Raw genomic sequence first — 26631 nt, 5'->3', positions numbered from 1 at the left:
GTCCAGTAGTTGCATCGACAACATTATGACAAATTTTCCTGAAAATATCTACAGACTTGAACCTTGTTTTTTGACCATCGAGCTTAATTTTTATTTATTGACTCTGAGCATAAAGTTGTTGACACTAATCAAACATGTCAACGACTTATTACTTCTTCTGGTTTACAGAAGCCCAAACGTGCGCTAGTTATTACAAAGATGGACTTTTTCTATGATATTAATAATGATCCTGATTTTTTCAGTCTTTCTTACCAAAAGTTATAACAATTTTATAAAAAAGCATTTTTCACTAAAAAAAGTACGACAAACTGCTGAAAAACACCCATTAAACAATGGTTTAATAATGAATTAAGATCTTACAGATCTAATATTTCTCGTGCAAGAAGCATATTGCAGATGCCACTAATGATCCAGATTTTTTCAAAGTATATAAACGACAAAAAATTTAATATAATCGGCAATTACAAAATGCTAAAAAGTCAACTTACTTTGATTTTATTACTAATTTCAATAATAAACCTACAGATTGCTGGGGGAAATAGTAAATTTCGAAATAAACAATACACGATCCAGTTCGGTACAACCTGATCTACCTCCAGACGAAATAAGTCAATTTTTTACTACAATTGCAGAGAATATAATTACATCTCTTCCCACTATTAATGTCGATGTCCTCTTCAATTATAGAAATTATCCTTCTCCGAGCAAGTTCATTTTTTTCGTACCTTTTGTGGAAGAAGAGGTCTCTCAAATAATAAAGTCTCTTAATAATTCTAATTGTAGGAACGTTCACGAAATTTAATATGTATTGGAAATTCGTGATTTGGAGATTTTTCCCCAGATATAAACTATTCATTTTCATCTAAACTACCCAATATGTACAGCAGCACAATACCCAAATATGTACAGCAGAGGTGACCGCGATCAGTCAAATTATACTGGAACAAAAAGTCACACAAGCCATTATCGTTTTTAACTCCAAAAGTACACTACAAAAAATCATAAACAGGGTTTTCTAAAGACACAGAACATACTCGTATATAATATCAAAATCTTACTAGTATGGAATCCAGGACAGTTTGGTATTACTGGAAACTACAAGGCTGGCCAAATTGCTAATATAGCTCGTTCCCTGAATATTCCCATGAAAATCAAATTACATTTTCCAAACTTTACACTCTACTTAAAAAATGAGATTTGGTCCAACTGGGCAGCTGGATGGTGTGAAGGATGTGGCACAAGTAATTCATTCTATCTCAAAATTAATAAGCGAATCCACACTCTACCGTGGTTCAATAAAATCTCATATATCAGTAGGAGACACTAAACCACGATCATCTGTATGAGAACAGGTCATTGCTCATCCCCTGTTCATCTAATTAGAATTGGAGTCAAAGATGATCCTTATTGCGATTGTAGCCAAGTGGGAGGCTTAAACCATATTTAATTACAATGTCGCTTAAATCAAACCTACATTTCGACTTGTATGTCGAATTAGCTAAAACTAAACTTCCTACTTTTATAAATATTTGTACAATCCTTACAAATATTAATGAAAATACAATAAACATCTTATGTAACATTATTTATACCTTCAATATTAAATTATAAACTATGATCTTCCTTCTTTCAGTTCTGGGTGCTTCTACTTTATCCATCGGTAGCATTTGTGGTGTGTGCAAAGCTTGAAGGCTACCCCCGAGCAAGAAAAGTTTATACCTTTATTGTATTATCTTACTAAAATTTTAGCATGAGAAGGATACAAAAAAAAAATACCAATACAAGTATACATGTAGAATAACCCAAAACAAACAAAGAATGAATATAAGTGTAAGTAGACGCTGATTGCTGAAGCAAGACAAAAAGTGTCTACCCTCGAAGTAAACTGGGTAAATTATCAAGGACATAGCCCAAAAAAAGAATAATAATAATAGGAAGAAGTGGTTTTGGTTATGTTTGAAAAATTTAACAGAAGAATACAAAATGGCAAGCGGAACACCAAAAAAAAATATCTGCTGAACAGTTAAATTACTTACTAGACTTTATCTCTGAACATAAAATATTATAGCACGGTAAAATCAAACAGAGAGAAGCAAACAATAATAATATAATTGATAAATTTATGGGACGCGTTAACTCTCTTACTGAATGCTATGGGTTCAGGTCCACAAAAATCAAAAATGATACCCATATCTATTTGGAAATCCATTGTACAGGACAAAAACTAAATATAGGTACAATTATCTAAGTAAATAACACCAGAGACTAAAAAATTAAGCAGCTACAAAAATTAATCAACCTCTAATTTATTTTAAAAAATAAACGTCAGAGTACAGATAACGACATTGTTTTATTGACCATACAATGGCAATCGCTGTGACATGTTACACGTTTCCACCTCTATATTCATTTCACAGTAGGTACGAATTGTCGTAATTGTCACATTGACGTTAAAAATTTCAAACGAAGTTCTGAAAGAATAAACAAATAATTAATAAAATGCCTATTACATTGTATACCGTCTAAGAAAACGTGCAACTTGTAACATGGTACTTTTAGGTACTGATACGCGAAGTAATTGATTTATTTAGTGTTGCCTTCGAAAATAGACCCTCACCAACTGTTACAACAGTTAAAAATACCATTAAACATTTTCAAACTTCGGGATGTGTAAACAGTTGTAAAAAGTATCATGAAAGTAATGAACCACATATTAGACCTGTCGATGATGAGCGTCAAAACAGGGATATTTTTTTTTTTTTTTTTTTTTTTTTTGTCAAAACAGGGATATTGATATTTGTGCTTTTGTGGAAGCTAGTGAACCCAGCAATAGTGTACAAATTGCTAGGAAAGTTAACGTGAATGCTCGAACTGTCCAGCGAGTTCTCAAAAGGAATGGGTATCACTGTTTTAAGATACAACCAACACAAGAACGGTTTCCGGAAGATAACTTTAGGCGGATGGAGTTTTGTGAATTTATGTTTCAAAAATACTTCATTTCTCTGCAAGCATTACACCGGCCCTACTCCAAAATATGAGGAGAAATCTGTATGACAGATTTGGTTACTGTTTAGCACAAGGGAATGGAATATTCGAGCCCTTAATTCATTAATCTGCTTTCCTAATTTTTATTTTTTGTTAGGTACATTTTACGAAGTTTGTAGGTTCTTAATTAGGTAGTATTTTCTATGTTTAAGTTTGGAAGAATTTTATTGTTTTTTTTTTATTTAAAAGTACAAACGATTCTTATTCTGATTTTTTCTTCTTTCTTGTCTTATTGTTATAAGCTTTGTCCTTAAAATTTGTACAATTTTCAGTGACAATAAAGTGTATTACTTATTTACTTATTTATTTATTTGAATTGCTATTAAGGCTAAAAAATAACCAAAAAATTAGTTTTGGAGCATTATAATAAATATACTCTAGAGATGGGATTACAATAAATCTTAATTCCTATGGTCAACAAGACAATGTCGTTGTCTGTATAAATGATACCAAGGCGCAAGCGTCAAGACTAATTTCGATGTCGAAATTTGATTTCGACAGAGTTTGTCGACTATAAATCAATTTCTACCCAACGTTCCGATAGTAGAGGTCAAGATGAGTTACAGAATACCAATTCCTACAAATTCTGATTCGACTTGTTGACCTCTATTCGATTTGTAGTTACAGAATAGGGCTGATTATCAACACAAGATCTCGAGGCTAATATCAAAGATTTGTCTTTTTCCATAAATATTCTATGTAAGACATGTCTACTGATATCCTTTATTTTCGTCAATTGTACAAACAATTTGTATTTTATTTATTGCCGATATTCATGTTCTTAGATCATTACTATCTGATCGTGAAGGAAACTTATTATGTTAGTTCCTTAAATTTAAATAGCCATACACATTATCATATCGACAATTTTGAAGCCTTCCGTGAGTTCGTTCTTTTTTCTGTTACACTCAAAATATCAAATTATCTTTTGTAATGAATGTATATACTGTAATTTATTGGTATAATAATACACCCAATAAAATAGTATATACTTTAAAATGCCACAAGAAAATAGCTTTAGAACAATATTGTAATCAATGATTTTTCGTTTAAAATTTAAACCATTTACACTGCTTTAAACGTTAAATCCCTGTATAACTGGGCCTTATGGTTTTTACAAATCGAAGTTACAATGTTTCCGTGTAACTGATCGATTCTGGGCGGATCCAGAGGTGTCTTATCGATGTAAACTGGGTTGTCTTCCCGCCATTACACATAAAAGGTGTAGACGACTATAACTACAAGTGGAAGAAATCATCACAGTCATATCTTACCAGTACACCAGACTGATTCCCAACAAAGATATCACAAACAAATAAATACAAGGGTATAATTAAATTAAAACGAAAATTATGTAAGAATTTATATTATAATTTACTTCCAACCTAAATCTGCGTAAAATGATTTTATGAAGTGATAGTTTTGGTAATTTTTTATTGTAACAAGAACTGACAGTTCATCGTAAACCGCTTCCAACGTAACATGAGAAAGCACGGATTCCTATTACATACAATATGTTTTTTCATATTCTAAGTCTTTACTAAATTTTGGACTATTTTGGACTAAGCAAGCAGCTAAAAAACAGAAATTTAAGCCAGAAAACCAAACTAAAAATATATAGAACACTCATCCTACCAGTGCTGACATATGGGTCAGAAACATGGACCATCTCCAAAACAGACGCAAATCTTCTGCTCGTCTTCGAAAGGAAGATACTAAGAAGAATAATAAGCGCATTCTGTGAGAATGGTATTTGGAGAAGGCGATATAATTTCGAATTGTACGAGAAGTATAAAAAAATAGTAAATGGTAGAGATGTAATATCCTTCATAAAAATAGGTAGGCTTAGATGGGCTGGACAGGTGTCAAGAGCAAATGAAAATTACCCACCCAGACGAACTCTATTATCGGTCCCAGTGGGAAATAGGAGTAGAGGCAGACCACGACTGAGATGGAGGGACGGTGTGGACGAGGACGCAAGGAAAATCGGCGCGGCAAATTGGCAATGGTTGGCGATGAACAGAAACGACTGGCGAAATAGACTGGGGAAGGTCAAGGCTCAACTAGAGCTGTAGCACCACTGATGATGATGATGATGAAGTCTTTACTAAATACAAAATCAATTCTTAAAACTGTATCTTACCGCACATTAAAAAAAGTATACTAGTTTAATTCTTTATGAGCGATATACATAGTCCTTTGCTACAGTAGATCTCTGGAAAACCGATGACAATGGTAAAGGTTGAAAATAAGTTATTGCTATCCAGAAACTAATAATAAAAGAGCTTTGTCTAACATACTGTTTGATAAGTTTGTTATGTTTTGTTTACATATTCATCTTAATCTTTGCTGTTACTAATATATCGTCGCTTTAAGTATAAAATTTGTGTAGTACTACCACTTCGATGCCTTTGTTAGTCTTTCTTGGCAAATCGTAAGCAACTCATCAAAAGTATCTCGCGACATCCTAGTAAAGTTAAAAAAATTTTCATAGTCTCGTTGTACTTCAGCAAACATCGTATGAAAATGCCCTTTTGGTTCCCTTTCTTTGATAATTGGATTCATCCACATTCTACGTTTTTGTTGTTTTTTTTTTGTAAAATTTCCAAGGCATTTAGAATACTGACAAATACAATACGTCGTCCATCTCGAAAACCCTATCGAACACTGCACAAATCGTGTTTAAAATTACTACCGACTCGTTAATCGCTTCGGTTAGAAACGCTGTGTCTGTCTTTACACGAAGCTACCGACGCGCTAAACGCTTCGGTTAAAACCGCTGTGTGTGTCTTTACCCTAAGAAGGGAATATGTGCTGCATATTATATCGTAGTACCCATATGGCTACTCTAAAAGTTTTAATAAAAAAAAAAGATTAAAAACTAAGATATATTTTAAATTATTTACACCAATAAATATATTACACATTCTTGAATTTAGTTTTTTCTCACTTGAAGGTCGAGATTAAAACATAATATAACGGAATTGTCCTCCATATTGGTAAATGAAACCTGCACGCTAAACGGAATCTGAAAAAGAAAAAAGTATAAATGGTTTTGCAAAAATGAAAATAGAAAAAAATTAGTGTAAAATGAAAGACTTCTAGTGTAAAATGATAATTTATATATTTAAAAAATTATTTTTATAAAAAATTGAAATCTTCCAAACGGATTAAAATTTCAGAACGTTTTGGGTCTCCTTGGGACATCTTCGGTGAACACATAGTTAGCAATTGAAACCAGCCACTTGAAAAGGTGTAAAGAATTTAAAGGACTACATATTGAATGTTTTAAGAATTAAAATTAAAAGGTCGATGTTAAAGGATTTCATTTTAAAGGAATATACGGAACCCTCCTCGACTACATCTATGTCCTAGGAAAGATACCAGCAAATTTGATATCTTCTGTACTGTTCTTAAAAAATTGAGAGAAAACGCAGATTTCTTCTTTTTATGTAGACATGATTCTGTCTGTTTTTCAATGTGCCTCCAGTAAGTTGTCGTTCCATCGTTTTCGTAGTCTTCCTACTGATCGTCTTCCTATTGGGGAACCGTCTCTTGCCGTCTTTACTACTCTATCGGCCGGTTTCACAAAGTAAGTTACCTTGGGGTTAAGAGATAACCAGTGGTTATCCTGAAATATAGGTTTCACAATATAAGGTCAACAGCTCGAGTTGTTGTTAACCTACAAAATTTTTAACCCAAAGTAAAAGCGGTGGTTTAGAGCTTGACCAGGATTTCGAATTTCGTTTTGTTGACATTGACAGAGTGTAGACAAACACGTAAATTATTAATAATTCAGATATGGATTTATATGATGTAAATGCTTTTAGCAGTGACGAGGAAACTGGCAGACCAAGAATCATAAGGCACAGAACAAATCATTTTAAAGAACTAGACCTTGAAGATTTTTTCTGTTCGTTTAGATTCTCAAAGAACACAGTTGAAAATATTTTGGAGCAAATTGAAGATACATCTCTGAAGATAGATCTCTTGAACATTTTTGTGGGTTCCATTTTATAATTTTAATTTTAACTTGGAAGAAAAAACAGCTAACGTGACAAATGTGTCATAACTCATCTATACTGGTCAATGTCCATAATATTTATTTATTTATTATTAATATTCTATAGTATTTGTTGTTATTAGGCTTATATGATCGTTCCATTCTACTCTTCTATTTCTCACCCAGTTCTTGATGTTCTCCACCTTGCATCTACGTCGTATATCTGTACTTCTAGCTCTGTCTCTTAGTGTCTTACCATCAATTTTTCAAGTTTTTTCATCTCTGATGTTTCTAACATCCTTTTTGACCTCTCTATGTCAGGTCGTGTTTCTGTCGTGTATGTCATTATTGGTCTGATTACTGTTTTGTAAATTCTGCCTTTTATTTCTTTCCCGTTTGCACTATTTGCACTATTCACTTGATCTTCCACTTCAGTTTCAAGCTTTCCGTAGCTAGATAATGTCATGCCTAGATATTTAAACTCCATCACTTGTTCTATTATCTGACCTTCAGCTTCAGAACAATATTTAGCTCCAATTTACATCTTAGTAAATTTGTTGTTATAACCATGTATTTTGTCTTTTTTGGGGATATTAACATGAAAATTTTCTAACGGTTATATTAAGTTGATGCAGCATGCGTTGTAAATCATCTTCACTTTGAGAGAGTAGTGTTGCCTCGTTTGCATAGCAGATTATTTTAAGTTGTTTTTCTCCCATTTGGTATCCTTTCTTAGTTCTTACTTTTTTTATTATTTCATCCATAATCAGGTTGAACACTAGAGGAATCAGGGAATCTGCCTGCCATGGGCTGCTTTTGGGAAGTTGAGCTTCATTTTAAAAGACAGAAAAATCCCAATACACTTAAAACGAAAAACCTATGACACTTGTATACTACCAGTTGCAACTTATGGATTGGAAACTATGGCAATAACAAGAAAAATGGCAGATTAATTAAGAGTAACTCAACGGGCCATGGAGAGGGCCATGTTAAATATAAGCCTCAGAGACAAAATTCCTCACACCGAAATACGTCGAAGAACTAAAGTAACCGACATCATGGAAAAAATAGCGACATTGAGATGGCAATGGGTAGCACATGTAGCAAGACAAGACACCAACAGATGGTCTCATAAAGTGACATTCTGGAGACCTCGAGAAACAAAAAGAAGCGTGGGAAGACCCAAAAAGAGATGGATAGACGATATAACAGTTGTAGCTGGAAAGCAGTGGATGAGAATTGCAAAAGATAGGGAAGCGTGGAAACAATTGGAGGAGGCCTATGTCCAACAATGGATGAATGAAGGCTGAAGAAGAAGAAGAAGAAGAAGCCTGTCTTATCCCATTGCCAGCTTCAATAGGGTCGGTTAGTTTTTCTTCTACTTTTACTTTTATTGATATTTAATAAAATATTTTATAATGATTTCTCTTGCACTTGCCTTATTACAAATATAGCGTCGGTGCATGATCTTCTTGACCTAAAACCTTTATTGTTCTTCTGCTAGTGTTATAATTTCATTATGTTTATTTGTTTTACTTTAGTTGTTAATTTGAACGAATAATGAAAACGCAGACCTGGTAGAAAACAAAATTCCTGACTTAGGAATATAAAGGAATATTGGGATTACCAGTCGCTGCTATTATATTTAAACAGGCGAAGGAGGGGATTCTGGTCATCTTACGACCATAAAAAAAATTTAATATTTGATCATCGACGTCCAACTTTGCACATGGCACACGAAGAAGTTTTTTATCCAAGATACAGTATTCTTCTTCTTAGTAATATTTTAAAACAATATCTTGTTTTTTCGTACGGATCGATTTATACTAAGGACACAAAGATCTTATAATTTTATATAATATTTTTCCGTCGACCATCCATTTATGATCAATTTTAACACCCTCAAAATCATTGATTAATGACCCCTATTAATGAATGATTTTCTATTAATGAACGATTTTATTATAGGCAACACAACATACATTGCTTGCATAAATTAATTTAACCACATTTAACGTTCTGTGATTGGCAGTTACCTGTGGTGTAGGCAACTAAACATGCCTATTTATATTCCCACTAACAAATTATTTAAAATGAAGTAGCCGCTGTAAGTACTGTCTGTCATTGTATGTCATTATTTATCGTTAAGTAAATAAAAATTTAAACTAAGATATTTTTATTTCTGAAAAGTATGGTCGACGGAAAAGTTTTGTAACGAACTCGTGAATTAAAATGGCGATTAACAATCTCGAACATTAACGCACTCGCTTCGCTCGCGCGTTAATATATCTCAATTGTTAATCGCCCTTATTAATACACTTGTTGGTTAAATAACTATTAATTTAATCAAATAATCTAACGAACATTATGTACTTAAACTTCAAACTTTAATGCTTATAAACCAGCGAATGAATTAAACCTAACCTAAAAATTAGACCCGGCCTATGGGCCTAACAACATTTTAAATGGAAAATTGTCAAATCAACAAATAATATAAAAAAGCGTACACCTACTCAACCGCTCTTACTCAACAATAATCCGCTTTTCTATCAAAGAATTTAGTTGTTAATTTCCAAATTCAAATCTGGCTCCAAATTTTTCGAAAACACATATGAGAATAAAGATAGTGGATTTTCTAAACGGTTATGAGTCATGCATACGCTTCGACCGTAAAAATTTTAATAACTTTGGACGAGCCGGCGTGCAGATATTTTCAAGGTCATAGCCGCTTAGAAAATCCACAAACTCTATCAACATAGTAAAAACGTACATAGAAGATGTTTACGACTTCTTGAAAGTATTTTCAAAAATGCATCGGTACTATTACGCCGATTACGTCATACAAAACGGAAGTACCAGAATGCGTAAAAAAATGATGGGGACTTGTCATAAATCCTGCTGAATTAAAACTATAGAGTAAGATTCTACCACAAAATAACAGATCCTGCGAATAAATTGCTTCAAGACGTGAAGAGGAAAAATGTGATGCAATTGTACAAAATCTAGTACGTACGCTCAAATTTATATTGACTTAAGCAGCGATTATGTAGAAAAATGATAGAGAGGTGTATTATGACATATGTTATGTCATATGCCATGTCAATTTCATGTCACCTTATAACTTTTTACTTTTTAATAAGTGTGTTCTTATTTATTTCATATCCTTCCCAAGATATGTAAGTAATAATATGAAAAATCCTTTGAAACATCTCCTAATTTGCACTCCTTCAGTAAAACTAAAATATACTTACTTCTGGATACCAAGTTCCGATATCCATTTCATAACTGTAAGATACAAATTCGTCTTTAACTAAGGGACATATCGTATTGGTGAGCGCTGTACAGGCATCATTTCCAACTGGATAATTTATTGGTAAGCCTAGTGCCTCGACTATGTACGTAGGTTTTATGGATGCTATATAATCAGCTAAAAAATAATTAAAAATAAATTAGTATATAATTAATAATATTTTAAAGAAGTTCTGAAACTCTTTTCTTGTGGCGTGTCTAAGTTAAATATAACGGTAAAAAAAGATGTGACAGCAGGCGGTACAGAAGACTAGCGCAAAGCTTTATACTATGTTTCATATATCTTTAAAACTGAATAAAGTAATTTTGTTATTTATATTTTAAACAAATTATATTATATTCAAATAATTTAATACATTTTTATGTTTGCTCCTAACGCCACCTGTTGACGTATTAACAGAACATAGTTTGTTTACTTTTGACAGACCTGTCAAATGCAAACCATATATTAAATTATAATTAAATATGGATAAATATCATTTAATAGTAAATTTAATTATTATATAAACTTTTAAAAATTTTAACAGATGATTCAATATTGTTATTAATCGGATGAGATCTATGACTTTTATTCTGTATTATGTTAAAATAAATATATGAAGACTAGAAACGAATTGATCGAGAGTAGTGAATAGTAGACGCCATCTTGTGGCGCACGTCTCAACATTTTACTATAGAAAAAGTAATACAACGCCAATATAGAAGCTTCGCTTCAAAAATAGTAGAAAAACCTCTAAAATATTTTTGTATGCATCGATTTGCTTGAAATTTTGAAGGTAGTTAATAAATAGCTTAACAATCAAAATATATCCTATGCCAACATGTGTTTTCCTCTGAGAGTGGTTACCACCTCAACTTGCGGGTGGAAAAATTTTATTAAAAAAAACTATGGTAGTCGCTAGAAGAGTAGATTTTAAAACAAAAATATTCTTTGGGGGTTTTTCGAAAAGTCAATATTTTTGGACTTATTGGTGACTGAAAATTCACAAGTTACACGTCAAAAAAATGTCCTTAAACGGTTTTTCTCGAATGACTCCAAAAATTTAGATTTTATCGGAAAAACTGTTTGGATGAAGCTAATAAATCAAACAGATTTGTTTTTTATAATTAGCGTTAACTAAATATACTAACAAATTTATGGCTATTTGAAAGTAGACTTTTCTTTGTCGAATAGAAATATCCAAACATACGATGTTGAATAACCGGAAAACAGTAAGTTTTTCATGGAAAATTTATGTAAACTTTTTTAAAGATCTAAAAAACGTTAAAAATGACTACTGGCAAAAGTGATTTGCATGAAAATTAAGGTAAGTTATTACTAAAATAAAGTCTGCTTATTTTTTGTTGTCGCTCAGAAAGTAACAAACTCACTCCTAACCAAAAGCACCCTGGTTGAAACTATTCGTTTTTCATTTACAATATACTTCATTAATATACAAACACATTCTGGACGTTTAACTGGTTTAGAAGGTTTAGTATTGAAAAAAAAAACTAGTTTTCTGTTGAAATATTTACAATATAATGATAAAGGCTACAGCACTCAGCTGGACTTTTATTTGGGGTTAGGCACTTGAAAGTATATATTCAGAAACCCCTTTAGCCAAATTTTTCGCTTTCTACGTTGCCCCTGAAGACCCCTATCGTAAAGAATGTGTTTTTTCAAAAAAAAACTTTCCTTTGCTTTTAAAAATCTGAAAAAACTCACAAACATACATTTTAATAACCAAAAATTTAAATTTCCCAAATTTAAAATATCTTATTTTAGATCAAAATTGAGCTCAGGAAAAATATTTGAATTTTTCAAAAGAATTTTTAGGTTATGTAGGTAATATTTGGCAAACTTCTAAATAATTATTTTTTGTGTATTTTTTCCGTTCTTTTAGGGTTTAGATTTTCCAATTTTAAAATTTAAAATTTGAAAAAACCCTTTTTGGTGTTTTTTTTTCATGGTTTTGGCACATAATCTCAACTGTAGGTCAATAATTAACGATTTTTTATATATTTCTATGTTATTTCCAATAGAGCGATTAGGTTTGCCATTTTCAGACCAGAACATAGTCAAAATACGAAAACCCTATTTTTTATATTTTTAGATGTTTTTAGCACATAACCTTAAGTGAATCCATTTGAATGAAGAACGGTTTTTCATCTATTTTCCATTTTTCTAATAGCAGGGTCATATGGGCCATTCACGTACTGAAACATAGTTAATCCGAATTCGAAAAATCTGCATTTTTCGGTATTTTTTTTTACATATTTTAAGCACATAACCTCATTTAAATATGACAAATAACGATTTTTGTTTCCCCCCTCTTTATGCTAGTCGTGATTATCATTTATGCGTTAAATTAATAAAATAATTATATTCAATTTTATATTTGACCTTTTTTAATTTCTATTAATAATAATGAAATATAAAATTACAAAATAGTAAAAAATATTCAAAATCACATTACAATAATAGTTCTTCTACAATAGTAGTCTTTTTCACTATCTTCGTTTATTACGAGGTCAGTATGTGATGTGATAAATAAGTATAAAAGTATTTTTCCTGAAACCATGAGAAAAACACCAAAAAAAAGAGTTTTTTCAAATTTTGAATTTTCAAAATGAAAAATCTAGCCCCGCAACTAAACAAAAAAATACACGAAAAATAATTATTTAATCGAAGTAAAAAAAATTGGAATCTTTTTGGGCACGAAAATATTTGAATGATAATCATTACTCCAATAAAGGAAGGAGAGAAACAAAAATCGTTATTTGTCACAGTTAAATGAACTTATGTGCTTAAAACGGGGGGAAAATATCAAAAAGATGACTTTTTTCGAATTTTGAGATTTTTCCGGAGCGACAATGAAAAATCTGACTCCGTCATTCAAAAAACCAAAATAAAATATAATTTAGAAGTTTATGTTTTTTGATTTAAATTTTTTGAAACATTCAAATATTTTTCCTGTGCTCAATTTTGATCCAAGAAATCTGAAAAAAATCGGAAAGTTTTTGGGCATTAAAGTGTATGTTTGTGAATTTTTTTTTATCGAAAAAACATAGGGGGTCCCAGGGGTCACCTAGGGAGCTAAAATTTGGCTAAAGGGGTTTCTAAATGTGCACTTTTGAGTGTCCAATCCCAAATAAAAAACCAGCCGAGTGTAGATTTTACCATCTTATCCCGCTATAGTCTTTCAGATAATCAAGGTAGGATCAAGGTGGAAGTCTGGAAGTTTTGATATTTTGGAGTAGAATATAGATGTAGAGTATACACAAAAGACCTTTCAGGACGTAGTGGACCATCGACCATACGAAAAACATCGACCATATTTAACTATATGTAGATTCTTCTCAACGATAAAGAAAGGATATATAAATCATTACATAAATAAAATTGCATTTTAACCATTATGCGGTATTAATTCGGAAAAATAACACAATCACTAAAAATAATATAATTCACTTTTTATCAAAAACTATAATCTGTCTAAGAAAAAATACATCTTTTTCTAAAATATGTATATGTTATACTTACGTGAAGTAAAATTGATGGTTATGTAAGCAGCTGACCCAGCATATATCTCACAAGGAGGTTGTATACACAGTTTTTCGTTTGATACTAATTCCACTATAGGCAAAAATGCTCCATTTTGACCTATAATGTAACATAAACAAAGTTTAAAAAAACATGTTACATACTTTTACTCAGAATGTTTTTAGTAACAAAAGTTCGGCTAAAAAACAAAAATTACTGACAAACTTAGTAAATAACTGCGTAAATCCCAACAAAATGCATAGAAACATTCAATTTTGCATACACAAGAAGATATGAAATTACATATACTAATAAAACAACGTAAATCACCAAATATTTGATTTAATGGCAATCGGCAAAAATTTAAACATCTACAAAAGAGTTAAGGAAACCACTAGATACCGTAAATCTGTAAGATATTGAAAAAAGCGGACAAAGACAATAATATATTTCTTGATACACGTCTTCTTCTTCTTTTTTGTAGACATGACTCTGTCTGTTTTTAAATGTGCCTCCAGTAAGTTGTTGTTCCATCGTTTTCGTGGTCTTTCTATTAGGGAAACGTCTCTATCCGTCTTTACTACTCTATTTGTTGTCATTCGGCTTATATGATCGTTTCATTCTACTCTTCTATTTTTTAACTAGTTCTTGATGTTTTCCACCTTATATCTACATGGTATATACTTCTAGCTCTGTTCCATAGTGTTTGACCATCCATTTTTGTAAGTGTTTTCCTCTCTGTTGTTTCTATGATCCTTTTTGTACTCTCTGTCAGGTCTTCTTTGTGCCGCGTATGCCATTATTGTTCTGATGACTGTTTTATAAATTCTGCCTTTCATTTCTTTCCCAATATTTTTATTTCTTTATATTGTTTTATTCAGGCAACCTGGGTCTCTGTTTGCTCTATTCACTTGATCTTTCATTTCCGTTTCGAGCTTTCCGAAGCTTCAAATGTAAATAATGTGATGCCTAGATATTTAAAATGTATCAGTTGTTCTATTATCTGACCTTTCAGCTCTAATTTACATTTTAGTTAATTTGCTGTTATAACTATGCATTTTGTCTTTTTTGGGGAAATTAAAATGTTAAATTTTCTGGCGGTTATATTAAATTAATGCAGCATACGTTGTAAATCATCTTCACTTAGAGATGATTTACAGATTATTTTAAGTTGTTTTTCTCCCATTTGGCGTCCCTTATGTAAATGTAAGACCTAACATTTTTTATAACTTCATCCATAATCAGGTTGAACAATCGAGGCCTTATGGAATCTCCCGTCTTATCCCATTGTCAGTTTTAATAGGGTCAGCTAGTTCTTCTTCTAGTTTTACTGTGTTGTTTTGGTAGATATTTTCAATTGTTTTAATTAGTCCTAAAGGTATCTCTCTTGCGTACAATCAGTGGATAACGTCCTTTAATTTGACTCTCGGTTAAATGACTTCTTGAGGTCCACGAAACAGATTTGTTGATTTGTTGTATTCTAATGATTTCTCTTGCATTTGCCTCATTATAAATATAGCGTCGATGCATGATCTTACCGACCTAAAACCTTGTTTTTCTTCTACTAGTGTTATAATTTCATTTAGTTGATTTGTTATCACTTTCTTTGTTAATTTTATTGTTATGTTTAATAAATGATTCCTCTGTAATTTTTCGGGTACGATTAGTGTCCCTTTTTTAAGACAGGTATTGGGATGCTTGATCTCCATTCTTCAGGAATTCTGTCTGAGGTAACAAAAGATAACCTAACGTCCAAAGATCAGGGAATAAAAATAAAAATAAAAATAAAAAGGAAGCAAAAAAATATACTAAAAATACCAACATGGAATATTAAGACGTTATTAAGGACTAAAAAAATCGAAGAAGTAGCAAAAGATTTAAAAAAAATACACAATAGACATTGCTGCGATACTAGAAGTAAGATGGAAAAAAAACAGGAGAAATCACAAAAGAAGAATATGCGTTTCTATATAGTAGAGATGACAAACAAGGCAAGAATAGAGTACAGAAATAGCAGTGGAACTAATAAAATACGGAGGAAGAGAATTACATAAAGAAATAAAAAAGCCAATACAACAAATATGGACACAAAACGCACTACCAGATGATTGGAACAGAGGTGTTATAGTCCCAATCTATAAAAAAGAGATCGGGAGGAGTGCGAGAATTACAGAGCAATAACCTATTAAATACCACATACAAAATTCAAGCAAATATCCTAGACATGAGACTTAATCATGCGCTGAACGATTATTAGGGGAATATCAGTTCAAAAATCGACATAATACAAAAGAGGCATGCACGTAATATGCATAGATTTCAAAAGCGCTTTTGATACAATTAATCGGACGAAAATGATAGAAAAACTAGAGCATCTTGGATTCCCAAAAAAATGAGACATATGCTAACAGTTAGTCTAAAGTCAACAGAACAACTTTTAAGGTGATCAAAGAAAAAAAGGCTTCTAATAAGATGACTCTATCTCTCCAACACCTGATATTAAAATCAATAATAAGGAGGACAAACTTCGTAAACAAAAACGTTATTACAGATCAGCTTCAAGTAATAGCATATGCAGATGATCTAGTCATCATAGCAAAGATGAAGATGACACTTATATGAGCAATTAAAAATTAGATAAGAAAGCAAAGAACATAGGACTAGAGATAAACCAGCACAAAATAAAATACACGATAATAGGAAAAGACGACACAACAACTCACTAAATATCTAATAATACAAACCATACATTTGAAAATGTATTAACCTTTAGCTACTTGGGAATAACAATAGGGAAAACCAAAAAAGAGTGAACAAAGGAAAGAATTCTAAAAGGCAAAATAACATATGGAACGAATAGAAACCTGTTGAGAACAAAGATGAACCTATATAAGATCTTAATAAGACCTGTTGTTACATATGAGATGGAAACAACGACGACTAATAAGAAAGAAGAAGATAGTCTGCTGAAATTTGAAAGAAAAATAATAAAAACTATATTGGGCCCCCATGTAATAAGAGAGAGAGAAAGAAAAATGAAAACAGATGCTGAAATTTAAGAAGAATTAATGAGAGAAAGGATAACAACTAACTGGACACCACTATGGCCAAGGTGTAAAGGAAAGCCCAGAAGAAGATAGCTGGATGATGTAGGAGATGATATAAGAACAATTAATGTTAAAGACTGGAAAGTTCAGTGCAAGGATAGGAAGAAATGGACAAGAGTCAAAACAGCAACAAAGACACACAGCAAGCTATAAATGGCATAGCCATTTATAGCTTGCTCCACCTCAGTCAAGAATACGATTTTGAACGCCATGGCGTTAACTATAATTACTAGGAATTGTGAAGATTTCTCAAGATTTGTTTAAATGCGAGCAAGATCTGAGTGATATACAGATGTGTTTTCGAGAAGGGTTGAGAAGTGTAGAGACCAGTGTAAATAAGTTTATCTATGTCTCACAGATTATGTCCAAGCATTTTACTGTGTCAAACATAGTACCTTGTTGATATTCTGAAAAGAAAAGATTGAACTCCCAAGATCTAAAAAATATTTAGTACATAACTTGAAAATACCCAAACAAAAGATGTACCAATTAATAAATAATTTAAGATATGCTCATTACACAGTTATAGTTGTAGATAGTTCGAAGAGCTTACAGCGTTTACTTAACAAAATATCAGTTGAAGGAGATCTACTGGGTTTAAAAATTAACATTGGAAACACAAAGATATTCTAAGTAAATTAAAATCCAAATCAACCTTAATCGGAATTCATTTAAAATACGGATATATCGGCGAATATCTTGGACTGCTCAAACTACCAACTTACAGGATTTTCGTCGAATGGGCAAAGACGGTGAGCTTATAAAGATCATTAAAATACCGAAAACTGTATATTCTGTTGGAATTTAGACATAATAGATGCCACTTTCTCCAACTCATAATAGAGGATTTCTTCACAGGTAGAAACGGACCAGGATGCAGGCAGTGCTTCTATCTTAAGAATATAAGAAGATTGAACCGCCTTGGGCTCAAATGCTCCACGACCATGGTCGCGTTTATTATTTAAGAACTCAGAAGAGTCACTCATTTCTGAGTCATATAAATATTTAACATATTTTGTTATTTTTAAGGCGGAACGGTATGCTGATAATTCCCCAGACTTCGGCAGATCTTTTGGTTGGATCATTTAGGCAACACTTTTCTCTTGCGCGATGCATACCAAAGGCACGATGGTGATACCCTGGAATTGGGGAGCACAGTAGTCACACTATACATCTCACCGTCTGAGGCGGCAGTTGTGGTGAGGCTGTACGATGACTTTTTGATTGAGCATGATGCAGATGTACATGTGTGTATGTTTATTTTAGTGTGTCTGTGCGCGTGTATTTAGGTATGAGTTACATATTCACACCTGTCCTGTGGTCCTATATACTCATAGGACATTTCTTATTAACAATTGGCACGTTCAGTGTTGGGGGTGGGAACTTAGTAAATTCTTCTTGGTATATAATGAGCTCAGACTCACAGACTCAGACACAGTTGACTTTAAATTTGACACGTTTGTCTTTATACATTTTAATTTTACTCTGCATATTCAATATTTTTCATATTGGTATACAGACTTAGATGATCTGCAGTCATAACAACATTAGCATATATTGCAAAAAAAATTTATTTATTTTTTATATGATAAAATTCATTATGCTGTTATCAGAAGACGATATCATGCATTGATTTAAAAACATTGTATTTTTTTTTAATTGGAATAAGAAAGGGGATAAAACATGGACACTCGTTTCTCGTTTACGGACCCATCAAGACATTGTTATTAAGATAAACTAGACTAGGTCACGGGCAGGAGGTAACGACGAATGGAGTTAATAGAGGTTAGAATTCTAATTACATCTTGGTACAGTATTTCTGTATGTGCAGTATATTTTTGACACTCTAAAAAACGTGATTTATATTAGCTAAAGGTTTTTCTGGACAGTGATAACAACGCGGAGAATCTAAGGTACCAATTCGAAAGAGATGTGCTGGAAAGCGACCATCATTCAGTTTTAAACGTGATATAATACATGACTTATATCTATTATAATTCCACGAATTGATGTGTGGAATATTTGTGGGTAAAATCGGATGAATTTTAAAATAGGGACTCTCTAGTTAAAGTTTTTCTATTCTAAGCTTCCCATCTAACAAAAACAAAATTGATTAGAATTTTTTATGTATTTTTATGTATTTTTTATGTATTATGTATATATATATGGAAATAAACCACAATTGATCTTATGACTATATGGGATCAGATTTGTAATTAAAGAATATTGAAAAACATTTAGTTATAGCTGTTAATGATAAAATGGTTACAATGTTTAATTATTAATTAGTTATTAATTTATTATGTTACTTATAATGTTTTGTGTAAATATATTTGTGTTAAGTTAATATTAGGTTAATTCACTTTGTATAATAAATAATAAGTTGTTTGCTCATATTGCCTATTATATGTTGCCTTTTTTAATAAAAATCTGGGCCTATAAAGGCACCTTTTTCTTTATTAAAATTTTTATTGACAAGAGACATACAACAAAAATAAAAAATACTATTTACAACACTGGTTGAAAGTACAATTTCGTACGACTAGAAAATAATTTTTGGGGAAGATGCTGCAGACTCACAGTACACGGTCCTTGAAGAACAAAGAAAATAAAAGAAATAACTAAGATAGAAAAAACATTAACAGATAATATAGACAAAAAATAATGTTCTTCATCGAACAATAAGAAGTTGATAAAACTTGAGAATGAGTCCTAAAAACGCCAAGAAAAGAAGGGAGAATTTAAATTTGGGAGAAAATAATTGATATCGCCATGAACAGAAGATACATTGCAGCGTACGCATGGCAAAACAAATGACAATGGCGTTCAAATTGCAACAAACGCTAAGTGTAAATCAACCGCTATGTATATACTTATATCTAGGAAATTCAAAATTGATAAATTCCATTACTTACATTTATCTACAATGGTAGAATTGGCCTCAGATGCATAAACGGTACCAATACATATAATTAAAATATTTAAATAAACGTCTAGCTTCATTTTTGACTACTTTTATTATATCGTAACGGACAACAGACAGGTACATGGATTAAATAACAGTTTCTGCTTTGCTCATTCTAAGATGTATTATAGTAACATTTAATCAGTGATTGGGATTAGCTACCACTTGAGAATAAGTGGTTGTTGTTTACATATTGATTTTTTTAAACTATTGCTTCAATCAGATTACAAAGATGTTTATGGTGTTTTCATTGAAAACTAAATTAAATGATATTTATGCTAAAGTATTTGTTGACTAGACTAGTCTGGATAATATTTATAATAATGTATTAATTGTAATACATTGTTGCTTGTAGATATTCTTTTACGTTCCCGGTAGAAGGTAGGTCTATTTCAGGGATGCGATCCTTCCCACGTGAACTATAATTATCTCCCATTATCTCCTGGTACCTGATAGAAATTATGTCCTAGATCCCTTCTCCCAACTAATTAGACCAGGGAAATAAGGTTTTTTTCGTGACACTGCACCGGCCAGGCAAACGAGAGTTGTTTTGTGTAGTATGGACCTCTGTAACAAAAACCTATATGTTTCCTGTAGCCAATTTTTTGGACTTAACTTAGTTATTTAAATGAATTATTAAAACATAGCCCACAAGTATTACGGGAATTACTGGCGTATGTCTTCACCTTATTCTATAATGGACACGACTTACCACCGGAGTGGACAAAAGCACATATTAACAACATCTACAAAAAAGGAGATAGAAACAATTGTTCAAACTACAGGGGGATAAGTGTTATAAATTCACTCTCAAGACTGTATGGAAAAATAATAAAAAACAAAATTGAAAAAGAGATGACAGATGTTAAAGAACGGAATGGCTTTCGTGAAAAGATTAGCCCACAACCTTTCAACTCATATAGTCTTTATAGATCTGACAAAGGCATACGATAGTGTACCACTTTCAATGCTTTGGGTAGCAATGGAAAAACAAGGAATAAGCAAACAAAATATACAAGCAGTACAACAGCTCTACAAAAATATGACGGCAAACATTAAAACCGGAAATGGATTAACTAGAGAAATTCCTATTAGTAAGGGCCTAAAGCAAGGCTGCTGCATAGCACCTACACTCTTCAAAATATTTCTAAATGAGGCACTCTCAGTGTGGAGAAGAAAGTGCTGCAATATGAGCATCCCAATCGGAGATGATAGATTGTACATGATATACTTTGCTGACGACCAAGCCATTCTAGCTGAAGACGAGAGCGATATAGACTATATATAATATGCTAAAGCAATACCAATACTATTTTTAGAAATAATTGAATAGGATAATTTGTTTTTTTCATAAAATCTACTAGAAATTAATTATTTAGGTACGTTTATTCAAAGTTAAGTTAGACAAAATATTAAGATTAGGGAAAAAACCAATCAAACAAAAAATCAAAATAGGAAGTTCTGAATTTAAAGAAGTAGAATACTTCAAATACCTAGGAGTTACAATAAGCAAATCCGGAGAAAGGAAGTCCGAAATAAAAGAAAAAATATTAGCAGCAAATAAAGCTTATTTTGCAAACAAAAGATTACTTAAAAGCAAAACACTGACTAAGAAAACTAAGATGAACATTTATAACAGCATAATTAGGCCAATATTATTATATGCAGGAGAAACAATGACGATGGTTAAAAAAGATGAAGAAGACTTAAGAATAGCAGGGAGAAAGATTATGAGAACCATACTAGGACCAATCAAAACAGAGCAAAATGAATATAGAAGCAGAACAAATGCAGAGATTAAGGAAGAACTTAAGGAAGACATCGTAACTAAAATAAAGCAATGCAGAGTTAGATGGTTAGGTCACATTTGGCGAGCAGGAGATGAGGCAGTGACATACGCAATGATAGAATGGAATCCAGGAGAAAGAAACAGAAGGGGAAGACCAAGACCAAAGTGGCTTCAAGAAGTTGAAGAAGACCTCCAAAGGGCAGGAGTCAGAGAATGGAGAGAAAAAACTAGAGACAGGAAAAAATGGAGAGATATTGTGAAGAAGATAACATAAACAATTATGTATTATATATATATATATATATATATATATATATATATATATATATATATATATATAAATATATATATATATATATTATCTGGTTAATAACGTTATATAACGTTATTTTCTTACTTGATCATTTATTCACAAAATTCTTATCAACGCTGCTACGTTAACATTATACTCAGGTACTTGACGTGTCAAATGTAAATGTCATTAATCATCAAATACATTGTATCAATCTATTATATTTTTATTTAAATTATGCTCCCCAGTAAGCAAATAATTGAAATACTTGAAAGATAGATATATAGATAAAGGTTTGTATTTTGTTCGAAAATAAATATCTCACCGGGAAACAAGTTCGAAATCCAATGTAAGCAAAACAGATACCTTCTGAAAGGAGTAGGAAAATAAGATCTTACGAAGACTGTATATATATATATATATATATATATATATATATATATATATCCCGTTCATAGCGTAATCCGCCTTTGGGTTCCCGTTCGCCAAGCCTGTCTATTCTGCCAGTCTTCTTCAGATAGATTTCTTGCTGGCATTGCTTTTGAAATTCCTTGCATCCATGTTGTTGGTGGTCGTCCTCGTTTTCTTTTCTCTGGTGGTATACATTCTAATATTTTTTTTGGTAGTCTTTTTTCCCCCATATGTCTAACATGTCCGTACCATGTTAATTGTTATTTTTCGATTTCTTCTATATTTGATCTTTGTACATTCATTTCGCAAAAGTCTAGGAACGCGTGAAGCTCTTTTTTCACTTAATATACTGATACATAAACAATTAATGAATGTTCTGAAATCAAAAAAGATTAACTACAACAACCTCAGGATCATATCAAATGTATACTATAAACAGCGAGCAAAAGTACGTGTTAACGAACAGCTGTCAGAAGAAATTGAAATAAAATGTGGAGTGAGACAGGGATGCATATTATCACCAATTCTTTTTAATGCCTACTCCGAAGAGATCCTGACAAACGCTCTTGAGGGTGAAATAGCTGGAATAAAGGTAAATTGAGTTCCCATTAACAACATTAGATATGCGGGCGACACTGTGATCTTAGCCGAAAATATTGAAAATCTTCAGAGACTGGTGACCAGAATAGCGGAATATGGTCTAACAATGAATGTCAAGAAGACAAAATTTATGAGAATATCGAAAACTCAAAGAAATAACGAAAATTTTCTAATAAACGGAACCAACGTCGAACAAGTGGACAAATATGCATATCTGGGAACAATGATTAACTTTACAAATTATTACATTCAGGAGATCAAAATCAGAATAGAAAAGGCTAGAGCAAATTTCAACAAAATGAGAAGAGTGCTATGTACAAGGGATTTAAAATTGTAACTAAGAGTTAGGTTGGCGAGGTGCTATGTGTTTTCGACTTTATTTTATGGAATGGAATCTTGGACCTTGAATGCGACATCAATGAAAAAACTGGAATCATTCGAGCTGTGGGTGTATAGAAGAATTCTGAAAATATCGTGGACAGAACACGTCACAAACAAAGAGGTTCTGAGAAGGATGAATAAAGAAATAGAAATTTTAAATATAATTAAAACAAGAAAATTGGAATATCTCGGACATATTACACCTGGAGAGAAATACACCTTGCTCCAACTGATTATGCAGGGAAAGATCCAAGGAAAGAGAAGCATAGGGAGGCGTAGAATGTCATGGCTGCGCAACCTGAGAGAGTGGTATGGATGTCAAATGAACTTTTCAGAACAGCCGTCTCAAAAGTCCGAATATCTATGATGATTGCCGACCTCCGCCGCGGAGATGGCACTTGAAGAAGAAGACATTCTCTCCTCCAAAGATCCATTTCAACTACCAATAGGTTACGTTTAAGTTTTTGTGATAACTGCCATACTTCTGAGCCATAGACGATTACTGGTTTCAATATGGTATTATATATTCTTTTTTTCGTTTCTGGTCTTATATTTTTCTGCCATAGTACTGAATTCAATGCACCCTTTTTTATGTAATTGAGATAATTATAAAAATATATCTACATCGGTACCAAAACTCATTAATCTATAAAATGGATCTTGTTATAGCATTAAGTGATACTTTTAATAATGATCTTACAAAAGTAAAACAGATTTAAGACAGAAATGGTCATACGTGACTTTTGAATGAGTTATTTTTAAAGTAATAAATACCACAATTATTGGTTTCTTAACTTTATTTACACAAAATACTATATTTTGAAGAAGTTACTGATCTAATTTGCAGTTTTGTATTTTAATTCAATTTTCCTTCTCTGACTCTTCTTCGCTCTCAACTGAATCAACTTCGAGTTTGACTTTAGGAGGTGCATAACTCTTTGAATTAAGATTTTTATAAAATTCATGGTACATTGTGGGTATTTTGCTAGTATTATACAGCCACAGTAATTCTTCTAGCTTTTTTTCTTCAATTGGTAACGGTACATCATACAATTTTGGTGGAAATTTAATGGTAGTGGAAGGCCGTCCTCTGCATTTTGGATATAATTTTATGTCACAAATTTTAAAACCATCATCGAATACGTATTTAAACATTATACAATTCTGGTATTCATGCGAAACTTTTATTTCTCGTTTCTAAAACGATTCCTATTTTGTCCCACACAGTTGTCTGAGTAGAATTTTATCGTTTTAATACTATGTTATGCCTTGAGATATAAAAATTTCCACAGGCTACTGGCAATTCCATTTGGACCTCTTTTAGCCACCTGCTCATACCAGACATAGCAGTAACCCTGATTATTTTCAACATCATAAACTGTAAAAATATATGCAGAGTATTTGCTTTTGTAGTAAAAATCACTTACGTTAGACAAAGGAAAACCTTTTGAAGGTCAAAGCAAGCCACGCATAAGCTCTTATCATTTAGTGCAAACTGTTTGTCTTTTTTTCCCGGTTTTTTATAGCGTTCTCCGCCTTCCGGTTCCCAGTTTCCAGCTACGTCGGTCATTCCATTCGGCAGGGTGAAGGTTTCTTTCCGACATTGCCTTCTGAATGCCGCCCAGCCAGGATTATTTTGGCCTTCCTCTCTTCCTTCTTTCCCTTGGCGTCCATTTTAAAATTTGGTTTGGCAGCCTGTCGTCGTCCATTCTTTTCACATGACCATACAAGATCAGTTGTCTCCTTTGAATTTCGTCAATGATGGTTGACTTGACTCCCATTATATTTCTGATATCGTCATTTTGTATTCTATCAAGCCTTGATTTTCTAGCTGATCTTCTCCAGAAGTCCATTTCCAATGCAAGTAGGCGTCGCTCAAGGGATTTAGTAAGTTGCCATGTTTCGCATCCATAGAGCACTATACTTTTAAAGATAGAGTTAAAGAGGAGATGCTTTCTTTGATTTGATAGTTCTTTTGACCATAGAATCGGCATATCACCCTTTTTCCTTTCACGATTCTTTGGTCTATCTCTTTTTCGGTGCGCCCACTCTTGTTGATTGTTGTTCCCAAATATATATATTCCTCACAGTTCTTGATTGTTTCATGTTCGTTGACCATTAGATCTTCTACTTCATTCCCGATGCATAAGTATTGCGTTTTGTTTCTATTTACAGAGAGGCCCCATTCTTCATATGTTTTAAACAACCGTCTCGTCATGAATTCTAAATCTTCCTTGTCTGCTGCCACTACTACTTGGTCGTCCGCAAAATGTAGAGTGTATAATGTTGTATCGTCGTCAAGTTGGATCCCCATTCCTGAACATGATCTTCTCCAGTGTTTTAGTGCTTTATTTAAATAGATCTTAAATAGTATTGGAGAGAGGCAGCATCCTTCTCGTAACCTTTTTGTTACTGGAAATTCTTCTGATAAGGTGTTGTTTAGTTTGATTTTTGATGATGCTTTATTGTATAATTGTTTGACTGCGTCGTTGATCGTGCTATTTAATGAAGATCGTTCAAGAGACTGCCACAGCTTTCTCACAGGAATCGTGTCATATGCTTTTGTGAGATCCACAAATAAAAGATGTATTTCCTGGTTTCTTGCAACTTTCTTTTCATTCAGTTGTGTTAGGGTAAATATGTGGTCTACGCAAGATCTTCCAGCTCTAAATCCTGCTTGCTGTGCAATTTCATGAGGTTCGTATTCTTTCTCAATCATGTTTTTTAAGATTTTACCGAACAGCCTGCTAAAGGTACTGGTGACAGAGATACATCTGTAGTTTCCGCAAATATCTTTTGGACCTTTTTTGTGAATTGGAGTAATCCATGCTTCTTTCCAACTATTCGGGATTTCTTCCCCATTTAAGTATCTTGTGAATAGCACTTTAAGATAGCTTATTAGTTTTGGTGTTTCTGTTTTTTCCGTTCCAAAACGGAAACTGTTTGTCTATGTCTTTTAAGTTTCTAATAACTTCTTTGTATTTCACATGGGACTTGTATTTTTTGAGCAACTTTACTTTTTCAGCATCTCCAGCCATATTAAAAACAGAACAAATTGTACACTGGTCATTTTTTGGTTTAAAGAACCCAATATTGAATTGTTCATTGAAAATATCTCTGTGACATAGCAACTGTACTGATGTTATTTTGTTCACAATACTCGTTGTACAAGCGGTACATTTTTTGGATATTTAGACCTTCGTGAA

At 32.4% G+C, this 26631-nt stretch overlaps 1 protein-coding gene across 1 annotated transcript; it reads right to left on the bottom strand.

The window, feature by feature from the left end:
- Positions 1-5918: 5918 nt before the first annotated feature.
- On the bottom strand, positions 5919-20071 carry LOC140438172 (uncharacterized). Its single transcript, XM_072527883.1, has 4 exons — positions 19903-20071; positions 13881-14000; positions 10300-10475; positions 5919-6073 (listed from the first exon to the last, which is right to left on the bottom strand). The coding sequence occupies exons 1-4, from the start codon at positions 19988-19990 to the stop codon at positions 5981-5983; spliced, it is 477 nt and encodes a 158-aa protein (XP_072383984.1). The 5' UTR covers positions 19991-20071; the 3' UTR covers positions 5919-5980.
- Positions 20072-26631: the final 6560 nt, after the last annotated feature.

This window comes from Diabrotica undecimpunctata, chromosome 4, assembly GCF_040954645.1.
Source record: "Diabrotica undecimpunctata isolate CICGRU chromosome 4, icDiaUnde3, whole genome shotgun sequence".
In the NCBI taxonomy this organism is placed as follows: Eukaryota; Metazoa; Arthropoda; class Insecta; order Coleoptera; family Chrysomelidae; genus Diabrotica; species Diabrotica undecimpunctata.
This window is presented reverse-complemented; position numbering and strand designations above follow the sequence as displayed.

What these genes read in the sequence shown, in the direction of transcription:
- LOC140438172 (XM_072527883.1), bottom strand. Translation starts at nt 19,990, where the DNA reads ATGAAGCTAGACGTTTATTTAAATATTTTAATTATATGTATTGGTACC. An exon ending in TTCTACCATTGTAGATAAAT is followed by an intron (nt 14,001 to 19,902) that starts GTAAGTAATGGA and finishes GTTACATTATAG; the next exon opens with GTCAAAATGGAGCATTTTTG. An exon ending in TCGGAACTTGGTATCCAGAA is followed by an intron (nt 6,074 to 10,299) that starts GTAAGTATATTT and finishes TTTCTTTTTCAG; the next exon opens with ATTCCGTTTAGCGTGCAGGT.